Source organism: Urtica dioica, chromosome 7, assembly GCF_054948205.1.
Source record: "Urtica dioica subsp. dioica isolate 48M chromosome 7, U.dioica_male_clone48M_v1_H2, whole genome shotgun sequence".
In the NCBI taxonomy this organism is placed as follows: Eukaryota; Viridiplantae; Streptophyta; class Magnoliopsida; order Rosales; family Urticaceae; genus Urtica; species Urtica dioica.
In genome coordinates this window covers 46,015,366-46,038,266 of record NC_142762.1, presented here as the reverse complement: position 1 = coordinate 46,038,266, position 22,901 = coordinate 46,015,366, and the positions used below count along the sequence as shown (strand labels likewise).

Sequence of the window (22,901 nt, the reverse complement as noted above, 5' to 3'; positions counted from 1 at the left end):
CGACGGAGACGATCATTCCTAGGGCGGCGACGGCGAAGATCGACGCCGGAGGGATCTCGAAGGCGCCGCCGAAGACGCGGTGGTCCGTGGCCACGCCTTGTTTGATGGTAACTTCGAATCTGACACTTGAGTCACCGTCGACAGCCGAGCCACCGCAAATGGTAATCGATATGAGAGGCTGTGAAGGTCTTTGACGGGACGTTCGGCACCAACCGCCTTTGTCGCCGCTCTCTTGACGGAGAAGATGCGATGCCGACGATGAAGACGACGGAGACGAGTTGTCTAGAGTAGGTTCATAGATGATCGGAAAGCGATTTCAAAATATTTTCATTTTTTTATTTTATTGATTGTTTGTTGAGTTTGTGTATGGAAATTGTTAGGCTGGGGAGATTATCCAGTAAAGATCCAAAAAAATTGAAACTGGTTTTTGCAGCACAATACACAATGAAAGGGAAAAAAAATTGGGCCCTCAGATTATTCTCCTAAATAGACCATGGATTTAAAGTTTTATTGAGAAATATGGTTTAAAGTCAATTTTAGTTCATCTGGTTTTATTGTACCAGTCCTAGAAGAAGACGAAGAAGAAGTGATAAAGAAGAGAAAGTTGGTTAAGTTATGGAAAGGGTAATATGGTCACTTTCATTTTCCATTCTGTTTGAGTTAATATTACAAACCAAACAAAAAAATATAATACCATTCCATTGTATTGCCATTATCATTCCCATTGCCATTAACATTCCATTTTTTATTTTAAACCAAACATGCCCTAAGCTCATTAAACAGAGTACAAAGGAAATGGCTGTACTCATGGACATTTTCAACCAAGAAGCAACAAAACTAAAATAACTAAAACCAGCTCAGAGCAAAAAAAAAAAAAAAAAACTAAAACCAGCAAAGTAAAATTGAGTCAATCTAGGAAATAAATGAGGTATGAATAAACAAGATATGTCTATCATTTCACGCACTAGGAAAACATAACCACCTAGGTAAATGTCTACATTCTTTGACCATAACAAATCAAATTCCAGCAAACGTGAGGTAATATATAAATATCTATCTCATGTCATCATCACAAAAAAAAAAAAAAAAAAATAATCGCATATGACAGACATACATAACAAAGATAGCAAGCTAATAAGAAAGAAAGCACATAAAAAGAAAATTATTAACCGAAATTTACATGGGAGACAAATATTTGAAGATAATGAAAGGTAAACAAAAATTTCCACTCTAACAAGACATGATGAAAATCTAGACTATATGAGATAGCCAATAACCCATCACTTTGGACATGATCACATTTGAAAATTTCAATCACGTCAAAATAAGCAAACAAAAAACAAATTTAGAATACTAAACCAAACGGCCCTAACATTTTCACACAATCATACACACAAACCACATTTAAAAAAAAAAATAGGAAAGGAAAGAGTAGGAAAGTGTAATCACATTAACTTTTGGCCTCTGGATGCCATGAAATTTTTGAGCTCCCCATGTTTAGAGAAACTGCAAGGCAGTGAACAACTTAGATAGATTAGATGTAAAACAATGGAAAAGCAAATGAAGCCTTATTCTAAAGAAGTATGAAACACCTAGAATTCATTTAAGCTAATTGATATGGATTGAATCACGGAATCAAATTTCAAAACTAAAAAACCAGGTACCATATGAGTTGTACAAGCTCATGTTACTACACGATTTAGGAGTTCATTGTTGGCAATTCTGATCACTACCATTGCAGTAAATACATTTTGATGAATTTGGAGAAAACATATAGATAAATTATACTGACATATAACATATATACATTACTATCATGTGCAAACACACTAAAGTACATGTGCAAACTTATTACAAAAAATGCGATGAAATAGCTAACATGAAGGAAGAAAAAAGGACAATCAACACTACGGAAAAGCTAGATTGCCTACCTCGACGAAGATGAGGTGGTCTGGTAAGTGAAACTGAACCTGTGTGGGTTATATGATACTAAACCAGCTCTGTATCCAAAAAATTAAAATTTTGAAACAAAAACTGAAAAGTATATGACACTGATGATGAATTGGATTATATCATTTATACTCGCATCGCAGGATATCTAGCCCCCAAAACAACAAGATTCTCGAAGGCGTTAGCGAATCGTCTCATAAAAAGTAGAAAATCCTTCCAGGTTAATTGGTTGCAGATCTACAATGGCAGCCGCTGCAAAAAATAATCTCCGCCCTCCCACAACACAAACCCAGTTTTCCGTAAAAATAAAAAAAGGTAATTGCAAAGTAAAACAAGAGACTGTTCACATACATTGGTTTATCAAGTGCTGAAAGTTCTATGTCCCTCGGCTGCCACTTCTTTTACGAGATTTCCAGCTTTCTAGATCCGACCTTCCTTGCAAGTCATGTGTAAAGATATTGGGTTAGAAACAAATACACAACAACAGGGCAAAAAAAAGTGCAACAACAGCTTTCTTTGTTCGACAATGACACTAGATATCTCTCAACCTTGTACTGTTCTCCCCTTTCTCATCATCCTTTGATATAAATACTGATAATTGTGTATCTATTTTGAGCACATTAAATTATGTGGGCGAGCAAGATATTGGATTATCTATTTCGAAGTAAAATGGCACCAAAATTACTTCAAAGTAGAAGTAGCAAAGCACAAGAAGATACTTGTTGTCGAGGCATAAGAGATATGATACAGTACATGTAGGGCCAAACCATAACCACCATTCACGTCTTGCTCGAAATGAAGTTACTGAAAAATACATCAATGCCAAGTTCTATTCGGTGCTACAATAACACTTGGAAAGCATTAAAAATGAACAAGAGATTGACTAGAAGTAAGGTTAGTTGTGTTATCATGAATTTACAAATGTTGCCGTGTGGAGAGATGTTTATGAAAAAGTGAGGCCAGAGTTTGTTGTTACATAATGTATGGTTATTGGACTTTCCTTTTCTATGAAAATGAACCACAATTTTTCTATCACGCCTGGTTCCCATTTATCCTTTTTATTTTTTCTTATGTGTTATGCCTATGCTCTGATATAACTTTATATATAGATTTTTTATCTGTCCCAGACGGAGAGGCGATCACATCAGATTTGAATTCTAAATATTTTCTTCGGCTCAATCAAATGGGATAAAAATTAACCTGAGTTTTATTTAAACAAAAAAAAAATACAAAACCTACAAAGATGAAGAGGTTGAAAACCTTACCTGTCTTGGTTGTTGGAAATTGAGCGAAGTGATCCTCCCAGCACCGTTAAAATCCTCAATCTTAATTCTAAGGTTGAGGGGAGAGAGAAAGTTAATAAATCTCAGATAGCTAAAAAAAATTATGTACAAAAGCTAAGAACACCAAAAAGAGAATTTTAGATCAAATCCAACCTGCTTTTCACTGATTCTCCCATTATGGCCAAATTTTCTGCCACAAGCGAACTGATCTCTCGCGTCTTCACAACCCTCTTGATAAATTAACCACACAAATTCGAATTTGTAAACTAGTATCTCCATGAAATTTCTAGCAAAGAATACACAAATACTTGTTTAGAAAACGAACACGACGGTCAAGTGTATGTATCTGCTCCAAATGTATCATCGAGTATTTATTCGGCATAATAATAACAGTAAAGTAAGATGCAGTTAAATGTTAGCAAGAGGCTAATGGGCTAAAGCCTATGCTTTATAGTAGAAAATATGAACCATATTATATCTAACACATCTATCTACCAGTATGTTTGTAAGTTTTGAGATATATGTCCATTGACATATCAACACATGCAATAAATAGTCAAATATTGAAAAACGAGAGAAAAAGAGAATGGTTTCGCTTGATATTCAAATTTACAGCAACAACTTTCGTTTGACTTCTTAAGTTCGTTCAGGAGAAAAAACTCACAGAGAACTTCTGGCCCCCAGTTCAAGTTATAGTTGTTTGTAAGGAGAAGTGAAAAGTGCCTAGTTTGTGAACTCCTTTTCTTAAATAGAGGATAATACTTACAGAAAAAATAATCTTGATATGCAATAAAACAAATGAACAGATTAAGAAGATGAGTGCCTAAACAAAGACAACAAACAGAGTTAAGAGAAGAATAAATGTCAATGAGATTACCTCAAACGAGCAGAGTTTGAATGCATAAAAAATATGAAAAAAATTACCTCAAAATCTCAATGAGATTCCTCATCACGCTCTGTCCTTGTATAGTGCTCCTAACTAACGAGGAGGACGGTCTGGTCAAACTGGACCCTCGTGTTCAGAAGACCTATTGATGGTTGAAAATATCTTTTGATTAAATTTGACTTTTGAGAAAGTAGAGAAAATTCTCCAACATGAAAAGAACACGTCGATTATAGTCTGTCCCTCAATGAAAATTTGTCTAACATTGTGATTCAAGATTCTTATTAAGGGTATGTACTTCTTTTCTTTTATTTTTCAGATTACCTCTCTCTTGGTCATAAGCAGTGAAAACACGAGTTTCAAAGTTCCATGAGTCATCGAAGGCAGATACTCCACAACTGGCTCGGCACGGGATTGTTTCACATACCAAAATTATGAAAGCTCTATTACCCTCAGGCTTCCATGTCTTTTCACGAGGTTGACATCTTTCTCGATTCGACCTTCCTTCCAAGTGCATCCCTCTCATCTCGATTGCCAAAGAAGAAACCAAATGAATTAAACCCGTCTTGCGAAGCCTGTGTAAGATAACGGGTTAGAAACAAATACACAGCATCAAGGCAAAAAATAATTAGTACTACGTATACACAAAACCATCGGGAGTTCCTCTCGTGCGCCAAGGGAACAAATAACTATGAGGGGTGAGGGGTTTATGCTTTGCTTTTTGGGGTTTAGGGGTTTATTGAGTGTTGAAAGCTCTATGTCCCACGGCTTCTATTTCCATTATGAGGTTGTCGTCTTTCTCGCTATGTCCTTTTATAGTGATCCTAACCGACGAGGAGGACGGTCTGGTCAAACTGGACTCTCGTTTTAAAAAGACCTATCAATGATCTACAAAAAACATAGTTCAAAAGATCTTTTGATTAAATTTGACTTTGGAGAAACAAAATAATTTTCACCAACATGAAAAGAACACATCAATAACAGTCTGTCACTCGATTAACATTGTCTCACATCGTGATTCAAAATTCTTATAAAGGGTATGTACTTTTTTTTTTGGCTGATTACCTCTCTCTGGGTGATAAGCTGAGAAACCACGCAATTCAAAGTTCCACGGTACGGGATTGGTCAGAACTGGAAGCCCACATATAGAAATTTCCACATCAGTTCTGAAATTATGATTGTTTCACATACCACAATATGCAGGTCACGATTCATAAAATGTGCTCCTTCCTTCATAGCAAAACAGTACGGAGCAGTGGAATAAGATAAAGCTTGGATCCAAAGCCCCAAGTCCTCCTTCATGCCAGGAATGTTCAGCAAAGTTGCCCAGATAGTGCAATAGTGTCACAGCCCAAAAGGAAATAAAATAGCACAAGAACACGGTCATTGCATATGATATTAGGTACACTGTGATGAATTGGATAATGTCTTATGTATACTAATCTGAGAGTCAGCCCAAGTATTATTATCTTTTAGAAATCAGTAAATAAAATGGGAGATTGTTCACTTACACCGGTTGACTTATTGAGTTTTGAAATCTCTATTCCATTTTGTTTTACAAGGTTGCCGTCTTTCTCGACCCGACCGACCTTGCAAAGCGCATCGATCTCACTCGCCAAAGAACTAACCAAATCAAACCCGCCTTGCAAAGCCTGCGTAAGATATCAAGTTAGAAACATATACAACACAACATGGCAACAAATAATGAGTACTACGCGATACATATATACAACACCATCAGGAGTTTCTCTGCTCCGCCAAGGCCACGAGTGAATACAAGGCCCGGGGTTTATGCTTTGCTTTCTAGGGTTAAGTGTTTGAGGGTTTATTGAGTGTTGAAAGCTCTATGTCCCATGGCTCCAAATGAATCAAAAACCCTCTCGCAAAGCCTGTAAAGAAACCGGGTTAGAAACAAAAACACAATAAGGCAAACAAGAAAAAACAACGAAAGGATAAAAAAAAAGTACTCCCTAATCGCCGCGATCGGGGATTGTGACGGTGGAGCCAATACGAAATGAATTAGAGAGAGACTGAGAGTGAGTTGGAGGGTTTATGCTTTGCTTTCTAGGGTTTTTACGGAAACTCTCGCTAGAGATCATTGGAACACTGTTTTGGCGTCTCCGACACCGAAGCCCCGAAGGAAGCTGTGATCCACCGACCGGACGAATTAAAGGCGGTGCGATCTAGCAGATCAACACCACCACCTCCAAGAGGAGTATCCGCGACCCAAACACGGCGAACTTCCTCTAGGCTCGGCCGAAACTGGAATGGACGGGTCAAGGGACTTAGTCTCCACAGCCAATCTCGCTCTCCACCCGCGCTTTAAGCCCGATCACCGCCTCCGGAATTCCGACAGAAGCTCGCCGGACAGGTTGAGATCTGGTGGTGGTGGTCCGACTGGCCTCCGGACACACCGCAGATCGAAACCACCACCTCCAGACTCGTCAGAAGATTGAAGTACCCGTTGGAACCGGCGAGCTTCTTGCTGAGGACGAACAACCTTATTATGCCGGAAACGGCGTCGAGGTTTGGCGACGAGGCAGAGAGGGAATGGCTGGGAACGAATGAGCCAAGACGGTGTGGTAAAAACCCTAGATTTCCTTTTCACGCCGAACTGGTTAACGGTGGTGCGATTCAACACCACCAACTCCATTCGGAGTAGAAGCGAAGGTTCGGTACCGACGATCGTTCGTACGAAGCTGGAAGGGACGGGTCAAGGGAATTATTGTCTCCACAGCCATTCTCGCTCTCCACCCGCGCTTTTAGCCCGATCACCGCCTCCGGAGCGCCGAAGAAACTCGCCGGACCGGTTGAGATCTGGTGGTGGTGACGCGATCTGGCCTCCGGACACACCGCAGATCGACACCACCAACTCCAGCCTCGGCAGAAGATTGAAGTACCGGCGAACCGGCGAGGTTCTTACTGAAGTCGGCGCAGTAGATTAGTCTTGCAATTCCGGCGACGGCGTCGAGGTTTGGCGACGGGGCAGAGAGGGAATGGCTGTGAATGAAAGAGCTGAGGATGTGCCGTAAAACCCTAGATCCTCATTTACGCGCCGGTGATGTATTATATATACCACCATAAACTTGGCGTCCAATTAACTTTCCCTTTCTTTCTCTCTCTCCTTGCCGTTAGATTAAATTTTGATCCAACGGTTGATTATGTTGTTGTGATAATTGCAGATATTTTATTATCTTAATAACGATTTCAACACCAAAAAGATATACCAACGGATATATTATCTTATAAGCGCGTTATGTTTCTTTTGTTTCCTTCTTTACAATACAGACATCCCATTAAAATACTAATAACAATCAAATGACTTTCCGGATATAAACTAGTTCTCCACGTCCAATTAATTAACTTTACCTTTTCTTTCTCCTAGCCGTTAGATTAGGTTATGATCGAAAATTTTCGCTTTTGATCCAACCCGAAAAATTGATTGTAACATGAAATTTTGCAGACACATTTGTTAATAGCCATCACATATGAAATATATTGTTGTAACATTTTGTTTTCTTTTTATTTCGTATAAACATATTATCAAACTATTATATTAAAAATTGTATTTTGTAGCTAAATAGTCTATTTAAAGGGTCAAGCGGCTATATAGCCAAATAGAACTTAAGCTTTTGCAAAATAGCCATAGTTTGTCGATTATAAGCAAACTAGCCAAAATAAGATTAATCTAGGCTGGATTAAATTTAATCTCAACGAACTATAAAGACATAATGTAAGCTTTATGAATGTAGGATTAAAATTAATCGAGGCAGGATTAAAAGTCGTAGTACTCTTAATTGGCTATTTTGCTATACCTAATGAAACTATGGCTATTTTGCAAAAGTCATAGTTTGAATTGGCTATTTCATATCATTTTTCCCTATTTAAACTATATAATTGGCTTCTAGGATTTTTAGGGAAACTCTCGCTAAAAGATCATTGGCACACTATTTTGGCATCTCCGACACCGAAGTCCTAAAGGAAGCTGTGATCCACCGACCGGACGAATTAAAGGCGGTGCGATCTATCAGATCAACATCACCACCTTCAAGAGGAGTATCCGCGACCCAAATACGAGGAACTTCCCTCCAGGCAACGATCGGCCGTACGAAACTAGAATGGACAGGTAAAGGGATTAAGTCTCCACAACCAATCTCACTCTCCACCCGCGCTTTTAGCCCGATCACCGCCTCCGGAATTCCAACAGAAGCTCGCCAGACGGGTTGAGATCTAGTGGTGGTGGTCCGACTGGCCTCCGGACACACCGCAGATCAAAACCCCTACCTCCAGCCTCGTCAGAAGATTGAAGTATATGTTTTAACCGGCGAGCTTCTTTCGATCAACCTTATTATGCCGGAAATGGCGTCGAGTTTGGCGAAGAGGCAAAGAGGGAATGGCTGGGAACGAATGAGCCTGTTTTAACCGGCTTTCTTTTCACGTCGAACTGATTAATGGTGGTGTGATTCAACACCGCCAACTCCAATCGAAGCACCCGAGAACCGAACATGGCGACCTTCCGATCGCGAAGCTGGAAGGGACGGGCCATGGGAATTGTTGTCTCCACAGCCATTCTCGCTCTTCACCCGCATTTTTAGCCCGACCACCACCTCTGGAGCGCCGAAAGAAGCTCGTCGGGGCGGGTCGAGATCTGGTGATGGTGGCGCAACCTAGCAAAAAAAGCCCGATCACCTGACTTAGAGGATAAATTACATGAGTCCCCCTGAATTCTAGGTCGAGTCACAAACCACTCTCTCAACTTTAGTTTTCCACAAAATCAATGTTTGAACTCTCGTTTTGCTGCAAAAATTCCCCATTTTATCAATTTTTTAACCATTCCATCCAAAATTTGATGACGTAGATGTTACATGTGACTTAAAACATGTATAACTATGAAAATACTCCCAATTATTATTATTATTATTAAGTTAACAACCATAGATGAAATAAAAAGAGCAAAATCGGAGAGGAAAAAAATCATTATTCAACTTCTCTCTCTTTCTTTTTCACCATGTCTGTACCCTTTTTTTTTTTTACGAAACAGTAAAGTCAAATTATATGTTCTTATTTCTGTCAATTGAACATGTTCAAAACAAAAGCTCTTTGTAAATACAAGCTACGTAGCTTTATCCTCAAGAAGACCTAAACGGATCCAATGATGATGTTGTTGATCGGGATGAAGATCAGCTTCGCGAAGAAACCCACAAATCACATCACTACGAACCCAATTGTTATTTGGAGAGCGACCTTGGAGGATTCTTTGCGATCGGGTTTCTAGCATCTCTTGACGAGACGAACGTTGTCCTTGCCGAAGTCTCTGAGGAGATCGATGACGGAGTCAATTGCTTCCATTGTTGTTCTTCTTCGTCTTCGAAATGGATCGGAGAGGATTTCTCTACTCATTTTGTTGCTTTCGTAATTTTTTGAATAAAATATTAACATAACTATTGGGGACTGTTGAAATGGATTTTGAGGTTGATTATGGGACCATCAAGAATAACAATTGTTGGTATTTTCCATATCAACAACAATAACAATGTCGATCCCTTCAGAAACTCTAATCCTGATCGTGGAAGTCAATGGATACCCTTGAAGTGTTTTGCTGAAATTGGGGGTTTACTTAACTGATAACCATGACGAGACTGATAGTGGAGGTCCACAACGTGACGGACCCGATGCCAAAGGATGGCCATGGCACGGCGTGCCGAGAGAGAAGTTTTTGAACCTCTCAAGCCCTTAATTCTTCGTTGTTGTTCGAGTTTTTCTTTGATTTTGTTGTTGTAAGGCTGAGTTCCTCCACCGTGTTGGGTTGCCACCCACCTTAGTATGATATTGTCTGTTTTGGACTCAAGCCCGCACAGATTTGTTTTTGGGTTTCCTTCCCAAAAAGCCTCGTACTAGTGTAGTTAGGTGGGTTTCTTATATCCAATGCATTCTTTGCATTCACTTCCGATGTGGGACTTACATGTTACATCCCAACAGTTGTGGCTTTCGAAGCTCTGAAATAGAGAGAGAGAGAGGGGTTGGTTCATCTTCGTCCATGAGCAGTAATGATGCGGTGCCGTTTTAATTGTCAGCTTGGAGTTCGGGTTAGTACGTAGATGTGGGCGAATCCGTTGAAGATCTGGGTCCCTTAAAGATTGGGCTTGGTTAAGAATTTGTTGGTTTTGACTGTTACAAAGCAGGTGACTTACTACGCAAGAAACTAACCTGAAAAAAAAAAAAATTAAACAAAAAAACCCTAGGTACAAATCCTCAAACGAAGGGAAACAAGCGATCAAATTCCTGAACTCAAAGTCAAGCAAACCGACGCTAAAGCTTCTTCACGGATTCAAATTTCGACGGCAAGGGATTCGGACCGTAAAATTGTACAGCACTCAGAGACAAATCTTCGAGCGACTTACAGTCAAAGAGCAGAGTCCACAGATTGGCCGAGCTCGGGTTCCTCCAATAATACTTCCCCCTGGTTCTCGAGCTTTACGGCCTTCACGTTCCGGCTAGTCGTGAAAGCCAAGATACTTTGCAGACGATCAGCGAGGTTTTCGTCGTCAATGGCGGCAGAGAGGGAGAGCATCTCGAGTCACAGCGATTTCGCCGGAGAGCGATCGAAGCGTCGACGTAGTCAGTCGGAGCCTTTGAGCGGACACGGCTTCTCGTCGAAGGCCAGCTTGGGTTTCGCGATGAAACCCAAGCCGATTGCCATTGCCGATACACCGTTGAAGCTCGGATCGCATCGTCCGGCGTGAGATGCGATAGGACTAGTTCGTTTTCCTCCATGATCGGGTTCCGTTTTTTTTTTTTTTTTTTTTTTGCTTTTATTTTGGTTTGTCAGGTGGTGGAAAATGATGAACTGTGTTGGAGAAAGGAGAATCGAAGTCAACTTACCGAAATGAGCAGTTATGTTTGTTTACGATACGGTGTCGTTTTTAACCCGTAAACGGGAATTCGGGTTGGTACGTTGACGTGGGCTTTAATCGGTTGAAGGTCTGGGTAAGTTTGGGCTTGATCAGGAATTTATTTTGGGCCCAAAGGCCCAGAATTACTCATGACATTGTCAGTAATACTTTCTTTCATTCTTTTAATAGATATATATACGTATATATATATATATTATTATTATATATATATATATATATATATATATTTTTTAAGTAAGTTCTTTTATTATTTATAATAAAAAAAAATATAAGTGAAGATGCACAAAAATCTGTTATCTGTATAAGGCGTGGACTTGATAGCTTGATATCTCTCTGCCGGCCCAGACTTTTTTTGTTTTGTTTTTATTTTTGGGTAATAATAATACTAAAATGCTATTGAATACTTCGATCACGTAAGTTTTCATGTCTACTCATATATGTATATATATATATATACATATATATACATATATAAAAGAATTATCCACTTATATCCTGATCATGAAGATGCCTAATCACTTGATGAACTCATGGTTTCCATATGCACTAGGTACTTGATAATTGAATCTATTTGGGATTAACAACTAACACAATTTTCTTTCACACATCCCAACTTATATGGTCTGTTTCTTCAAAGTTATTTCCATAGCCTCTCCATATAGCGCGCATTACGAGTTAAATCCTCTTTATAACAGAATATATATACCCCGTGGAATATAAAATGGATTGATCGATTAACCACTAGTGCTACAAAGTTTCTCATCTCATATTGGTTTCTCATAAATAAATAATTATATAAGTTAACATAGTGCATGCACGTTGTTATAGTTAGCCCTAGACTTAAATTAATGGTATGGTTGATTTCTTTTCTTTGTTAATTTTTTTTTCTTCTTCTTCTTCTTTGCGTGGGTGATTATTGACCTCTAATGATTTCCCAAAATGCCAGATCTTGATTCACTTTATAAGAACATGTGAGCCAGCTGGGCTTGAAAACTGGCCAAACATTTCGTCGAATATAAATTTAAATATTTAGAGGGACCAAACAAAATACCACTCAAACATGTATTTTGTGTATATATTTATTCATATATTATTGTTTTGTATTGATCCTAACCTAACTATATAACCCTTGTAGGAGACACCACTTAACTTGTACACATAGCATATAAAGGCCTTGTTCTTTTTTTCTTTTCTTTTTTCTCTCCCCTTAAATCATGCTAAAGTTGAAACTCATGTGACTTCAAAAGGCATAAAGGGAATCTCAAGATTTTGCACCCAACGTGAATCTTCCTATCGCATTATATATTATATGTATATGACTATGCATGTATGTGCGTGTATGTATATATGTGTGCAGTGAGTGTATGTGGATGGAGAGAGAATGAGAGGTTTTGTTGATCAAGCCCACTTGATTATTCAGTCAAATTATGGTGCTTTGGATAATCATAAACAACTTTATTGGGTTTCTGGTTAAGATTTCATCAAGATAACCCTTGCGTTGCGTGCGTGATACTCCAATACTCATCAAGCCACTTCTAGCCAACTATATGTGCTCTAAAGTAACTAATGAGTCTTCTAGTTAACTACACCCTTAAAATTGATAAATTTACAAATAATAGTAAACTCTGTGGATAATTTTTTTTATCGCTATCAATAAATTTATAAAAAAATTGGCTACGTAAGCCACCTAAACTATATGAATTGTAAATTAGCCAACCTTTGGTAAATAATTTGTAAATAGCCAACTTGCATACGTGGCAGCCTATTAACTACCTAAAATATATGTTTGGTTGTGTTAAATAAGGCTTTTATTAATTTGTTAATAAGTTTACTTGGCTATTTACAAGAAATTAACCAAAGGTGGGCTATATCTCAATCCACTATATCCGTGTGGCTATATAACTAAATAACCCTAAATTTATTATAGAATGGTTAACGGGATAAACAAATTTATAAAAAATTGTCAAATTTAAATTATAATAAAAACATTAATTGATTTACTCAAGATTAAATAAGTTTCTGAGTCCATCACTACAATTACCAACATTTGTGAAAAGTTAATTATATATTATCAGGGGCGGGCCCATAAATTAGAGTTTGAGGCTGGTCGACTATAATTTTAATAAGTTTGCGAAATAAACGATAAATAGATTATAGGGAAAATGACATATATATACTATGTGTTTTAGTGAAATATCGAGTTTAACCTTTGATTTTCAAAAATATCGAGTTCATACCATCTGTTTAACTAAAATGACGAAATTATACTTTGAAATAGACAACAGTGCCATAAATTTTATTTTTATTGACTTTTCATTGACGTTAACTATAATATTTATGTATAAACATCAATTATCTTTATTCATTCGCGTCATATATGCAATTTATTTAAAAACTAAAACATAAACAACAATCTCTTAATCACGAAGAACAAAGAAAGAGACAAATGAGTAAAAATTGACAGTTGATAGCCATCAAAATCACATATTCGAATAGTGAATCAAAGATTCTGAGTTGCAATTCGAACACGGAATGAAGTAATCTCTTAGGAGTTATGAATTTTATCATTTAATTTCAATTTAAAGTTATTTTTATTTCAAAATTGAGAATTTGAAAGTTAGGGTAATGGTTTGAATTGGATTCAGTTTTTCTTATATAAGAGTTGATATCCATTTAAGAGAGATTTGTGACACTGTTATCCATTTCAGAGTATAATTTCGTATTTTAGTTAAACAGATGATATGAACTCAACATTTTTTAAAATCAAAGTTAAATTCGACATTTCACTAAAACTCGAAGTATATATGTGTTATTTTCCCTAGATTATATAAAATATTGTAATGAAAATCTAAATTAAATTCATCCAAAAAATAAATAAAAAAATGTTTCAAAATGTATCTTCAATTTAAATCAAAATATAAAACGACTTGATTTCGTATAAAAAAAAAATTCTAAGGATACCCATACGTAAATATCAAAATTATTCTTAAATTAATCAACATCGACTACAAAATAAATTGCCGATTTCCTTATTTTTTGTAGTGACATCAACTAATTGAACTGTCGGTTGTTCATTTTGTATCCATCCTTCTAAAAATCAAAAATTTCGGTGGCCAATGAAGACTGCGACGAAAATGTTTTGAAAATTTTAAAAATATTTTTATGAAAATTGCAATAATCGACAAAAAGTTACAGTGCCCGATGAATATTATAATTACAAAATATTATAAATATTATTTAAATATATATGGTCTAAAAATTCAAATATAATTTTCACACACACACACACACACACACACACACATATATATATATATATATATATAAGTATATATACGGTCTAAACTCAAATTCAAATTAAAAAAACACAGTTAATGTATAGGGAAATATAATTTAAATATATATATATATATAATCTTATAGATAGTGTAAACTAAAATTCAAATTAAACTACACAAGTAATATATATATATATATATATATATATAAATATAGAGGTGAGGTAGGCTTTTAAACAACACAAGTAATATATATATCTATATATTTATACATGTTTATAAAAAAGATATTGAAAAAGAATAAAATAAAGGTATGTCGTATGTGTCATATTGATGCCTTTTTTGTACAGTTTCTTATCTCATCTCTCTCCTCTCTCTTATCCTTCTATTTTCTTTCTCTCGGTCAAAACCTCAAGCTAAACATCTCCCGAAACTTTTACAGGGTCTTTTGACACCAGAAAATTGGGGATGGTCTAGGCCACCCCGTACAAAACGTTGGTCCACCTCTGTATATTATTCTAATTGCCATAGGGTTTTTTTTTTTTTTTGCACAAATTCGCATTAAAAAAATACTAGACATACCAAATATTGAGAGCATCTTCAATCTTGATGCAAAATGCATTTTTGCATGTGTTTTAAAACTCGAACTCATCTCTATTTTACATATGTTTAAACTTTAATGCATTTTTTTTTTAGAATCATGATTTTAAACCTCTAATATTTTTTTTCCCACTTTAGTTTTCTTAGAATTATGATTTTAAACCTCTAATATTTTTATATTTTACAAATTTGCCCAAAATAGTTATTTTTTTCATACCACCAAATATATATATATATATATATATATATATATATATATATATATGTCATGTTTTATATTTGTAGTAGTATTGTGGCTTAATTGTAGTAGTTCAATTTTTTTTTTAATGTCTTTGTTATTTTTATTTCAATTTTCTACATGGTAATGTGGCTTAATTGTAATAGTTTTAATTGTTTTTTTAATATAGAAGTTGTATTTGAATTGGTGTATTTTAGAATATATTTAAATTTTTATATTCAATTAATAACTTAAGTAATCATATTAAAAATACATACATTAAGTACAAAGTTATAACTACAAATTAAAATTGGGGTCAATTTTAGAATTATTAACAACTTTAGTATTAAATAAATTTTATGCATCCATGAATAGTGGTGATCTATATTTGGATCACCACTATTGCATGGAGATACAAATATAGAGAATGCATCAAAATTTGCATTTTAGTTTGAGCAAAATCTCTAAACTTTGATGCAAAATGCATCATGGTGGGAGATGGTCTAATACTACAACACTATTTATAAATAAAATTGTATGAAATTATGATGTACAAACAAACATGAAACATAACAAATTTCATCTTAGACAATGTTTTAATTTTATTTTTTTTAAACATAGCCTTCAAGTTGACATGACAAGTGGAGTCAATATATAAATATATTGTACCTAATACACTTTTTGCTCAATCAGATATAATTACGAAATTTAAAAATCAATTAATTTTCGAAATAGTAGCTAAATACGTAAAAATAAAAAAAATAAAAAAAACCACTCAATTTAGGGTACTCTCTCTCTCTCTCTCTTTCTCTGAAACCGTACCAGAACACGATGTGTCGAAATCTCATGAACTAATAGTTTTTTTTTTTTTTTTTTTTTTTTTTTTTTTTTTTTTTTTTTTTTTTTTTTTTTAAATGAAAACGGTCCCAATAAAAAACCGCGAGATGATGTCCTGAATTTTTTGTTTAGGCATATTTTTTTTATTATTTTAGTTAGCTAAAATCCTTTGGGTCTTTCATCTCCTTAGCCGAAACCATCGATTTTTTTATTTTTATTTTTATTTATCGTTGTTCCAGATTCGTTAATCAATTAATACAGCTTACTTTTGAATCTTGTATAGTTCATCACAATAAATTATCGTTAATTAACGTTAATAGTTTTATGGGTTTATATGGTATTCAAGTTTTTTTTTTTTTTAATTCAAAATTGTGTATACAGATTCAATAATTAACGTCAATAGGTGCTGAGTTTTAATGATTTCGCAGATTTTTTTACTTATGAATCTTGTATAGTTCATTACAGTAATTTGTTATTAATTAATGTTAATAGTTTGCTGATTTTTTATGGTATTCGAGGTTTTTTTTTCCTTTTTATTGAAGGTAACAATTTTTTTTAAATGAGAATTAATTGGTTTTCATGTTTTAAAGAAGTAGTTACATAAATTGCATGATTTTAATTATCTCATTTTTATGTATTTATGAAAATAAACAAAATAAGTGTATTTTGGTAAAAGGCTAATCGTTAATAATATCTCATAGCTATTTAGCTAAAACTTTTAAAATGTTAGTTAAATTAAAATTATAATATTTCAATATGACTACTTTGTTAGAGTGCCTATATTAATACTACTGAAATAGCCATAGATAAACTGTGCTATTATGGCAAATTGTGATGTCCAATTTTCTTGTCAAATCATTTACTCAATTGTGCATAGTCACTACTAGTTCATGCATTGTTATGACTAGTTATTTACATATGCTTTCTTTATAAAGGATAAAAAGAAGAAGAAACATTGCAACAACCAGAAATGACATGGTATTTATCTTGAGTGGTTGCACAACTTTATACTTATAAGTCAGTCCAAGTTACACAAAGAAGAAGTGTGATATTTTCTTTTGCCACTTACGAAACATTGAGTAATTAATTAAAGCTTTGTGTGATGATAAACTTAAAAAGGGGATTAATGATAGGAACATCTTAACATATACAAAAAGTTAAGTCACATCATCTAATGATACAAATTACCTTTCCACGCCCTTCGTATCTATCCAAAACCACACGTTTTGGAGGTTTTTTTTTTCACTAAAAAAAATTATACACTTGGAATTGTGGGCATTTTGCTATAAAACGATTTGCTACCTATTATTTCCTTGATTTTTTGTTTCCATTTGTTATAGTTGCCACCTTTCTACAGTAACGTTTCTTTACAAAAAAAAGAGTTTAAATATTAAATTTGAAAGTACATATTATTTCCTTAATCCTTTCTTTTCTTCCACTAATTTGGTTATCATTGTCACAAAAATGTGGGCCAAAAATAACATAAAGGGAAACTTAAATCTACTAAGATTCATCGAATTTTAGTAAATCTACTTAAATCTTTTTTTGTTCTTGCAAAATAAAATTAAGAAAATTTCATAGCTAACCCAAAACATGGGTCACTTTTCATATTTCACTCATATTTTCAAAACATTTTACTAGTAACCATTTCTCTTTTTTTTTTTGACAAAAATGCTATCATGTTTCATAAATTTAACAAACAATTATTGAAATGTGATCGCTAATTATTGAAATATGGTCAATAATTATTGAAATCTGGTTAATTGTTATTGAAATTTGATTAAAAATTATTGAAATTTGATTAATAATTATTGAAATATGGTCAACAATTATTGAATTAACTGTTATTGAAATCTGTCAACAACTATTGGAATCTAGTTAACTGTTATTGAAATCTGGTTAACTGTTATTGAAAATAACTATTTATGAAAATTAAAAAGTTCAGTGATTAATATTGAATTTTTTTTTACAAAAAACAGTTACTTTCGACTATTTCCATGATAAAACTTCACATCAACTTTTGGGGACTTCACATGAAGAAACCTAATAGATGAATAACAAACTCTTGTAAGAACAAAAAGGGAAACTTAAATTTACTAAGATTCAACAAATTTTAGTAAATCTTTCCCGAGACTCCTTTTGAGTGTTTTTTTTTACAAAATAAAACTTAAAATCTACTTGCTTCTAATACGCCAAGGGAATTCACATCAAAGAAACCTAATAGATGAATAACACACTCTGAAGATAGTGAGAACATAAAAAGGGGAACTTAAATCTACTAAGATTCATCAAATTTTAGTAAATCTTTCCCGAGACTCCTATCAATTTTTTTAATTATTTATTTCATATTATTATTATTTTTTTACAAAATAATAATTTACATCTACTTTTAATACGCCCATGAAATTCACACTCTCAAGATAGTAAGAGCATAACCCATTATAAGCTTCAAAATTGCCTTTTTTTTTTAATCTCTAATAAATAAATTGGTGTGGTTGCATAATGAATAATGAGCATGTTGGAATATTAGAGAGGAATTGGATAATAAAGAGTATTTATTATCAAATGGGCTGATGATTTTAGGCAAAAAATTAAGTGGGGTCAACTTAACGGAATTTGATAATTCCTTCGTATTATTATTCTTTGCGGAACGGGGTATAATATCGATTATAAGTTTGCCAAAATCGAAGCTATAATGAATGAGAAATTGATGCTCAAAGTATGCGTAAAATCACATTTAGTGTGTATAAATGAAGTAAAAATCTAGAGTCCCGCATTGTTTGGGAATGAACATATTGCTCGGGTTTCGGGAATATCTCGGTCTCGGGCCTCCGATCCTAATCTTTTTATTGCAAATTTCACTTCTTGAAGTTCTTAATTTCTCAAATAACTTTTGTGTTATTATGAGAATTAATCTCTTATTGTGCATTGGCATATCAATGAAAACGTAATAAGACCTTAAATGGTTTATGTTTTGATTTCCTGAACGGTTTTTAACAGGTGCATTAGTGTGTGTGTTAATGCATTCAAAGGTCAGAATGCATTGTCGGTTTTGAATGGTTCTTAGGTGTAACCGCTCAGACCCTAAGGCTATAAAATGAGGCCTTTACTCTAATTCGAAACACAACTGAGAAACACATATTCTCTCTTCTTCTTCCTTTCTCTCCGAAATTGTTTGTTTTCTATTGCAGTCCGGTGGTTGGTTCTGTTACGGGTTTAGTTCGCCGGAGAAGTTCTGTTGGTGCAAAGCTCTTCTCATTCCGCTGTTGTATTCTAGGGGGTAAATTGCTCGTCGATTTCGGCACCCATGGGAGGACAATATTACTTTAAGGAAACCGTCGAACAGTCCTCGGCTTTTGTTCTTCCTGTCTTGTCTTCTCTTCGTCTTTTCCGTTTATAATATTGTTGTTGTTGTCTTTTACTTATTTTTATTTCTTCTACTATCAAGTTTGTCTTTTATTCCCAAAAATAAATATTATTTACGTAATATTTCTAACAGAGCATAGGATGACCCATTTATACACATTAGGATGAATTCGTGTTGAGGAAGTCGAATTTGCACCTTCTTATCTTCTTATACAGTTCAAATTCCATTGAAATTTAGCATCAAACCCGAATAGAAAAGCCAACGTCAATGTTCTTATATGAGCCCATTATTTGTTTAAAACAATTTCTGCGACGCATAAGAAAGACGCTGAAAAATGGCTCAATTCAATTTATTTATTTATTTTGCATATTTAAAACAACCAATGTTTATGCATTGTCTTATTAATCAGTGTTATACAGTCTTTTTCATACGATAAAAACAACACTCTGCGTTATAAATGACAAGCAAAGGATTCATTGGAACAAGCCTTGGCTACAAGGACCACGTAGCTAGCCAAATAACCTCAGCTTTCATGGCTTAGCCGCGTAGCACCGGCCGGCTTTCCTCGCTTATTTGCATAGCTGGTCTTTCTTACCCATAACCCGGCCTCGTTTAGCCGTTCAAGCTTCTCCCAAGCCGTGAGCTGTCTGTACGATCCAAGGTCCAAAGCCTCCTATAAAATACTTCACACCTACAAGAAGAACGGTAACTCAAAATTTAAGGCATAAGTCTGCAAACTGCTCTTCATTCCTCTTTTTTCTCTAAAAAAACTAGAGGAAGGAACAAAATAGCCCTACCTCACAATTTTTCATCGAAGCCAATGTTGAGCGTCATAGCTTGCGTCGGGATAAAATCATCTGCACCCATCCAACTCATTATCTATTCCGTATGATTAGGCGAGGGACATCAAGAGGGGTCAAATCCCGAAAAGAACGAAGACGAAGACAAAGAGACGAGAGAAAAATTTATTCGAAGCGACCGTTGATACTTCATTGACTCTTTAACGTTCACGACATTTCGAGTTATTATATCCCTTCTTCATCAAAGACCTATCGTCCATGTCGTAATTTTGAGGGCTCTATAGCATTCGTGACGTTTTGGGATTTTCCCTCTTCACCGTGGTCCTTTGGAGACCATCGAAAAAGCAACAATGACCACCCCCGACAAAACACATTATAAAACCTCACTCCGTCACGTCTATTGCAAATGAAAAATCGTATGAACAATTTTTTTTTTTTCATACATAAAGCAACTAGATTTTTCTCCTCTCATTTGGCGTTTTACAATGTTAATAAGAATGCTCGTTTTCGGTTTTTAGAACGAGTTATTATTTGATTTGATTACATTTATACTTAATTCAACATACTTGGTGTAAACTCTCCATTTATAATGTAACATCTGAATTACAAAATAATAATAATAAAAAGGGATCCCCTCCTATGAATTTAAACTTTTTACATATACTTCAAAAGCTTATTTTTCATAATGCATCACCTCACCATTTTCTGGTCCACAATTATTTATCCAATATATTAATCACTCTTACCTTTAAATCTTGTTTTCTTCAACGATTCTGGATCCGTCCCACTAGGGTTTCATATAAATATTGATTCTGATTCTCTTTCTTTTCTTCCCTTCTCTCAAATGAACCAATATTGGGGTTGTCTTTAAGCTTTTAAATAATTAAATTAAATGTAATGGAACAAGCTTTAATTCTGAAAAGAGGAGCCTAATAAAGGCAAAACCGGCCTGAAGATAAAAACAATATATTAGTTAAAGAATGAAAAAAAGGTATTAATTAAACAATATAACCAATAAATTTAGAGATTTGGAGGTACGAAGCTGAATCAACCGTGAACCACGCTCACGCCGGCCTCTGTGCCTGCCTGCCATCTGCCATTTTACACTTGACCTCTTTTTTAATTTTTAATTTTTATTTGCTGATTATTTTATTAATTACATTCCTAATTATATGTTAAAATGTACTCAAGAGGACAACTTAAAAAAAAAAAAAAAAAACTTCTACATTGACCAATTGTGCAAGTGTATCTTGATCAGCCATTGACTTGTGAATCCACAATCATGAACTAGCTACAACTAGCTGTATGAATCGAACATCATATATATATAAGATTGTAAATACCTTTAGCTATCGATAATCAATATCATAATGATTGTAACTTCAGCTCTGTGCAGAAGTTGATTAAATTTGATTGGTATATAATAATAATAATGTACCACCAGAATTTTAGTGATAGGAAATGTTTAAGATATTTGACATGTACAAGATTTCAGTGAACAGTACATCAATTAAATGCTTTAAATAAGATAAAAGAAATCAACAACAGTGTAAAAAAAAAAAATCAACGATGACAATCAACATTGTTTTATAAAAATAAGTAATGGAATGTATTAAAACTGCAAGTCAAATAATTGCGAGTAAAAATAAAAGTACAAATCCGTATATTCTTTTTCTTGTAAATCCGTATATAAAATTATAAATTATTGACGAAACACGAAACTACCATTAGGAGACAAAAAAAAAAAAAAAAATCAGTGACAAAGTACAAACTAGTATTACCTAAAGAATTTATCATATACATAGCAAATATTATAACTTAAAGCCAAAAATAATATTACATCAGTTAAAGTATAATCATTGGATAATATTACATCTGGGTATTGTGCTTAAGCTCGATATGAGCAAAGCATACGACCATATTTAATGAGATTTAGTGAGATTTTTACCTTAATGGATTACTCGAGTTATTGATTGTGTCACGACGGTAAGTTCCTCGATACTTATAAATGGGAAGATTTAGGACTCGTTTACTTTATTGCGAGAAATCAGACAAAGAGATCCGATGTCCCCGTACTTATTGATCTTCTGCGTTGAGGCATTATCGACGCTTATTCATGAGCAAATTCGTTTGGAGGCCTCGTTAATAATATATTATTCTTTGGACTATAAGTTAAACTCTAAAATGGTTATGGACTTTTTTGAAATATGCATAACCCATGAATAAATAACGTTGAATTCAAGGTTTAATACCGTGGAATTCATTGCTAATAATAAGTATAGTATATTTCTCTAATTAATTCAAAGATGTATCTCGTCATCAAAACGTAAAATGTAACCTTATGCGTTGGAGATTTTAAAACTAAATCAATAGGTGCACAGTTGTATCACTAAATAATTAAAAATATAAAACTTGTGACAGGAATAAGCAAGCTCATCTTGATTGTCAAAGGAATAAACTCACGTAAACATGGAAGAAATTCCTTGGTAAATTGATGTAGCTTTCGGTTGATAATAATTAATAAAGAAATAAAAGTTCCTAAAGGATAAATTCAATAACATTGAATTTCCCCTAAAAAGAAGAGAACAAAGAAGAAGAATACATGTGTGTATATATAAATGTATAATTATATATATGGTACTTGGGGTTCTAGAATTTTATATCATTGTTACATGTTTTTATCATTATATAGAAGTAAAATTTAGTGTAAAATTAATTACTATTTCCACCTAATTTAAGAATCAATCACCACTTTGATCTCTTTCCTAATAT

General features: G+C 34.3%; 1 protein-coding gene and 1 pseudogene across 2 annotated transcripts; both read right to left on the bottom strand.

Annotated features, from left to right (window-relative positions):
• Positions 1-1,070: 1,070 nt before the first annotated feature.
• LOC149392176 (uncharacterized) lies at positions 1,071-6,745 on the bottom strand. Of its 2 annotated transcripts, XM_089620811.1 has the most exons (11): positions 5,852-6,745; positions 5,628-5,768; positions 5,308-5,412; positions 5,182-5,199; positions 4,441-4,691; positions 4,158-4,261; positions 3,387-3,519; positions 3,216-3,282; positions 2,670-2,754; positions 2,302-2,385; positions 1,071-2,223 (listed from the first exon to the last, which is right to left on the bottom strand). In XM_089620811.1, exons 1-5 carry the CDS (start codon positions 5,852-5,854, stop codon positions 4,587-4,589), a joined length of 372 nt encoding a protein of 123 aa, XP_089476937.1. In that variant the 5' UTR covers positions 5,855-6,745; the 3' UTR covers positions 1,071-2,223; positions 2,302-2,385; positions 2,670-2,754; positions 3,216-3,282; positions 3,387-3,519; positions 4,158-4,261; positions 4,441-4,586. The 2 variants fall into 2 exon arrangements, 1 of the variants encoding a protein (XP_089476937.1); XR_016300271.1 differs by lacking the exon at positions 5,308-5,412 and having other exon boundaries at positions 1,071-2,754; positions 5,182-5,247; positions 5,628-6,732.
• Positions 6,746-9,240: 2,495 nt separating this feature from the next.
• Positions 9,241-9,465, bottom strand: LOC149392175 (protein transport protein Sec61 subunit gamma-1 pseudogene; annotated as a pseudogene).
• Between the last annotated feature and the right edge of the window lie 13,436 nt (positions 9,466-22,901).